This window comes from Saprolegnia parasitica (genome assembly GCF_000151545.1).
Source record: "Saprolegnia parasitica CBS 223.65 unplaced genomic scaffold supercont2.587, whole genome shotgun sequence".
Taxonomy (NCBI): domain Eukaryota; phylum Oomycota; class Saprolegniomycetes; order Saprolegniales; family Saprolegniaceae; genus Saprolegnia; species Saprolegnia parasitica.
The window spans coordinates 1-4,873 of NW_012156981.1; the positions used below are offsets into that span (position 1 = coordinate 1).

The 4,873-nt window shown below is 59.6% G+C and overlaps 4 protein-coding genes across 4 annotated transcripts; 3 read left to right on the top strand and 1 right to left on the bottom strand.

Moving 5' to 3' along the window:
• Positions 1-71: 71 nt before the first annotated feature.
• Positions 72-674, top strand: SPRG_17477 (hypothetical protein; the record flags this gene model as incomplete). Its single annotated transcript, XM_012356789.1, has 1 exon — positions 72-674. Exon 1 carries the CDS (start codon positions 96-98, stop codon positions 672-674), a length of 579 nt encoding a protein of 192 aa, XP_012212179.1. The 5' UTR covers positions 72-95.
• Positions 675-1,222: 548 nt separating this feature from the next.
• On the top strand, positions 1,223-1,828 carry SPRG_17478 (hypothetical protein; the record flags this gene model as incomplete). Its single annotated transcript, XM_012356790.1, has 3 exons — positions 1,223-1,328; positions 1,375-1,625; positions 1,676-1,828. The coding sequence occupies 3 exons, from the start codon at positions 1,223-1,225 to the stop codon at positions 1,826-1,828; spliced, it is 510 nt and encodes a 169-aa protein (XP_012212180.1).
• A 1,000-nt stretch (positions 1,829-2,828) lies between these two features.
• SPRG_17479 (hypothetical protein) lies at positions 2,829-3,898 on the top strand (the record flags this gene model as incomplete). Its single annotated transcript, XM_012356791.1, has 3 exons — positions 2,829-3,329; positions 3,385-3,707; positions 3,754-3,898. 3 exons carry the CDS (start codon positions 2,829-2,831, stop codon positions 3,896-3,898), a joined length of 969 nt encoding a protein of 322 aa, XP_012212181.1.
• SPRG_17480 (hypothetical protein) lies at positions 3,808-4,873 on the bottom strand. The gene is made up of 4 exons (XM_012356792.1): positions 4,765-4,873; positions 4,205-4,712; positions 4,002-4,150; positions 3,808-3,955 (listed from the first exon to the last, which is right to left on the bottom strand). Exons 2-4 carry the CDS (start codon positions 4,668-4,670, stop codon positions 3,944-3,946), a joined length of 627 nt encoding a protein of 208 aa, XP_012212182.1. The 5' UTR covers positions 4,671-4,712; positions 4,765-4,873; the 3' UTR covers positions 3,808-3,943.

Below are 4,873 nucleotides of genomic sequence, written 5' to 3' on the forward strand. Positions count from 1 at the left end.
TGCGGCTCACCCGACACTGCCGTGCGCAACCTCATCGTGCCGCACCTCTACTCGGCATGCGCTGGCCGCAGCTCGCACTCGAGCTCAAAGCGCTGATGGATGGCACATACGTGGCGCCTCTGAAAAATGCCTCGTGCGACGACTTGGATGCGGACACTGGCGTCGGCATGGCGTACGAAGCCTACATTGGTAACGACGGCGACTGGGAGGGGAACGCCAAAGCCAACTGGACGAGTGCGCTCCGCTCCGTGCAGAACGCGACCCGCTTGCTGTTTGATCCGGAGATGAACAACATCATGGCCGTCAAGTTTTGGAAGACGCGGGCCGTCGAGCGCTATAATGGCCCGTGGGGAAAAGCGTATGCCAACAAGGTCGTCATCCTCAACAACGAGCTCGACCCTGTGTGCCCGCTCCACTCTGCCCAGCACGTTCGCGACCTCATGGGTCCAATGCACTCGGTGCTCATCACGCGCGACGGGTACGGCCACGGCGCGGCCGTGAGCCAGCCAAGCGCGTGTTTGCAGCGCATTCTCGTCGACCTCTACTCGAACGGTTCCTACCCCATCAACGACGCGCGTTGTGGCGTGGACCACGGACCGTTTGACGCACCGACGCTCCCAACGACGTTGCTCGATGCCATGACGCGCCTCGCAACCATGCGGATCAAAAAGTAATTTTGTTCCGTGTACACATTGTCATCTCTTCGTTTTGGCGCTTGGCGCCGGGTGCAGCGTGTGTAGGGTTGAGACCACACATGATGGGGCTAGGTTAAGTTCTGGCGCCGAGAAGGCGTTGCCTTGCACTGCATGCTGATGACAGCATGCATGGAGGAAGAAGATGCTTCGATGCAAGCCCTTACAGGAGCGCAGGGGCGGAATATAGACTCACTCTACGTTGCCGATAAAAGACTAGGATGGGCTAACGTTACGTGGCCCCGTGTGACCTGACCCGCATCGGGCACCAAAATGCTAGGTCGTTGGCACGAAGAGTTTTGATTTCAAATCCGGTTGAACACGCTGCCTTGACGCACATTCCGCTTTCAAAGTGTAGATTGCGTCTGTCATCACAGCTTTCGCGCATCCACTGTATGGACTCGTGCGCTGAGGTCATCGGTCGTTGCCGTGGTGGTTCGGTGCTGGTTGTTGTTGAAGGCTTCGCATCGCTAACACTCTATCATCGCTCACACTCTTGTTTAATGGGAATCGCATGACCACTTGTCAAAATGCTGCTCTTGTTGTACGTGCAGCTGTTGCCGACGGCCGTGGTCTTTAAGGCCTCCAACTGGCTTCTCCGCCGTTCAACGGGTGCGCTCCACTGGCGCGACACTTGTGGGTAAATCGACGCGCGATACCGATGCGGCACACTCTGTGCCAGGCCGTTCACATGCATTGACCGTCCAAGCGTACACGGTTCTGCCTGGTACAGCGTCCAAAGGGACACTCGTCGTGCATCGCGGCGGCGCCAGTGCCTCCTCCACGGCGACGCCCAGCGTCGCGCTACTCACGGGCGGCCTCTATGACATTGTGGCGTTCGATGCACGCGCCTCAGCAACGTCGGACGGGCGCCGCAACGAGACAGATGACGTCATGGACCTTGACGCGCTTCGACGCGCCGTGCACAGTGACGTATTGCACTACTTTGGTCCCTCGGATGGCGCGTACGGCTTTGATCCTAGGCATGCGGCAAAATCTCATGTACGCTCTGGTATAGTCGCCTCGGGCTTGCGTACGCGACGGCCTTTCCAGACAAGGTTGGCCGCTTTGTCCTGGACGCGATACCAAACGACAACGGAAAGGTCTCCTTGCCATCCCTCGAGGCGCGTTTCTGAGCGAGTGTGCCGGCGCAGGTGGTGGTGGCTGTCCGCTGGCGTCGCTGCCGGCGGGTCAATTGTAAGCCTTTCTCAAGCGCGTTGACGCATCGCCCAGGACCACAGCGATGGGTGAGACGCTCACAGGGTCGGTGTTGCGCCGCACAGTGGCTCGGGCGATGGCGGCGCCCAGTCGGTGACCGCTGCTTGCATCCGCGATGGCTAAGCTCCTGCGCAACGAGAGTGTCGATATCGTGTCGTGGCAAGATGGCGCCGAGTGTCCTTCGTCCAGCGCAAGTGCGTGGCGTAACATCGCTCGTCTTCCATTGCTTGCGTCGCCACAGGTCGCTTGTTCCGAGGAGCCACCGCCCCGTAGCATGTCAACGGCCTCGACAACGTATCGTTGTCGTGTCTTGGTTCTGACCACGGAGCTCGACGCATGGGCGACCAAGGCGACAGCTGATCACATCGTTCGTGCGCTCGGCGTCGCCAACGCCGCGCTCGTGGTATGCGACGGCTAATGCCACGGCGCTAGTGTGAGCCAACCGAGTCGCTGCATGCACGCGCTTCTCGCCGCGCTCTTCACCAACGGCACGTATCCCTTCGAGCGACGCTGCACTGAGGACGCGCGGCCATTCCAGACGCAGTTCGAGGTGCTTTTGGACCCCCGCGTGCCCGCGTGAAGGCCATGTATACGGTCGCAGCTGCTATCCATGGCCATTCCTGAGGTGGCGCCTACTTGCCATCTTTGGAATCTTGATTACGCAAGACACCATTTCTCTGCGTCTTTTTGCTCCGTCTTGATCGCCCGACATGACCGATGGACGCCGCGCACGATGCCGTGGCTGTGCCGGGGTTGTCGATGGTCCGGCGTGCACTACAGACACGTGGCAGCCTCCTGGCGCTCGCTGACATTGCCCTTTCTGTGAGGTTGAAGTTGGCCGTTAAAAATAGCACCAATCACGACGCATGGAATATCTCAGATATCGAAGGGCCGCCTCGAAAAGAACAGTAAATCAGCATGGCGCCGGCCTGCGACATCGCGGCCGACGCACTTGGCATCTTTCTGGAGGGCCTTCTCCTGCCGTGCGAGACACTTCTGGCCCTACTCGTGTGTAGCCTCTCGTCCGCCGAGCCGGCCATCCACCACTACGCACTGGCAAACATGGGCACCAAGACGACGTCCGAGACGCTGCCAGCGACGTTTACGACCGCCTTGCCGCGCCTCCACGTGCGGTCGCCGGATAAAACCAAGCAGCAGCAGGCGCGGCCATCGATGCTCGACCTCTTCTCCGAACCATCCTCCTCCGAGACGCTCGTGCGTGGCCTCTCGTATGCCACAGACGGCAAGAAAGTACCGGCAGGCGACTGCCTCGGAACGCTCCTGCATGTCGACTTGTGGAAAGCGACCGACGACATGCCTGGCCGACAAGACCACGTCGCAGAACTCGACTTGCGCCGCCCGTCGAGCCTCCTCGCCACGGCCAACCCCGGCGACACCATCTTCATTGTCAATCTGCAGGTATTAAAGCCGTGTCTGCTGCTATCGTCGCCATCCATAGCGGGATCGATCGTAGGTACCCGGCACGCCCTTTGTGCATGTTGTGTCCTATTGGCGGCTTTCCGCCGAGGCGCTAGCAAGTGACGCCAAGTTTGCTGGGCTCTTTACCCGCTTCCGAAGCAACGAGCCCGAGGCGCAGTCGTTCCAAGACGCGCGCTTTAAGCTCGTGCCGACGATTGTTGATGGCCCATGGCTCATCAAGGCCGCCGTGCCGCAGAAGCCTGCAATTACTGGCACCAAGCTCACGCAGCGCTATTTCGTTGGCAGCAACTACGTCGAAGTCGATATGGACATTGGGTCAAGCGCCATCGCGTCCAATATCGTGAGCCTCTGCCGCGGGTGCGTTGCGTCACGCCGACATGTCATCCTCATCGAGCTTTTTTAGCTACGCCGAGCGGCTCGTCGTGGACTTGAGTTTGACACTACAAGGCAACAGCGACGTCGAGCTGCCGGAACGCATTTTTGGGTCGGTGCGCTTTTCACACTTGGATTTAACACTGGCGACGGCGATGCCACCGCGGTCGCCATGACCGCAAGAAAAGCGACAGTATGTAGTGGTACATCCGATTGTAAACTTATGGCAACACCTAACCATCGTGTGAACGTCGTTTCGAGAAGGCTTTGTCGTCGTACCTTGTACGGGTTGAGGATGCCGTTCGGATCAAACACGCGCTTCATTTGCTGCATCATGCGGATGGCCTCGGGCGACTTGGACAAGTGCAGAAAGTGCGGCTTGTGCGTCCCAATGCCATGCTCGGCGCTGATGCTGCCCCGGCGCTTGGCTACATTGCATATATTCTGTCAATGGACGCCGTGATCAGATAAGACACGACAACCTGTCCACTCAAAGAGGAAGGGCTCGAGCGCCTTTTGCACTGCGTCGTCGTACGCGAGCGTCGAGATGTTGAGGTGGATGTTGCAGTCGCCGAGGTGCCCAAACGCCACGACCTTGGCGTCATGGCTCGCGAGTGCGGCGCGCGTGTCGTCGACGATCGCATAGTACTCATCGATCGGGATCGAGAGGTCGTACTTGTACACGTGGCCGCGCGAGCTCAGCGAGAGCGTAATGTCTTCGCGAATGCCAAAGAGCTTCTTGGCTTGCGCTGCGTCCTGGGCCACGGTACCGTCGACGACCGTGCCGGCCTCCATGACCTGCTCGAGGTACCCCTCGAGCTTCTCCATGTCGTGCGTCTCGTTCGAGCCCGAGGTCTCCAAGAGCACGTAGAAAGGGCAGTTGGAGCTCAACGGATCCGAAAGCGACGGCTGCTGCGACATGACCATGTCGAGCGACGCGCGGTCCATAAACTCGACGGCCGAGAGGATCTCGCCGAGGTTCTTCTTGGCCTAATGCGATACTGCAACGTGAGAAGCAAGAAAGAGAGCGTACGATGTCCACCTGCACAAAGGCTTTCTTGACGTCCTCGAACGTTTCGCAGCCAAGGAGCGCGACGTTGACCGCTGTCGAGCGCGGCGGCGTGAGCACCGAGAGCTTGGTGATCACGCCG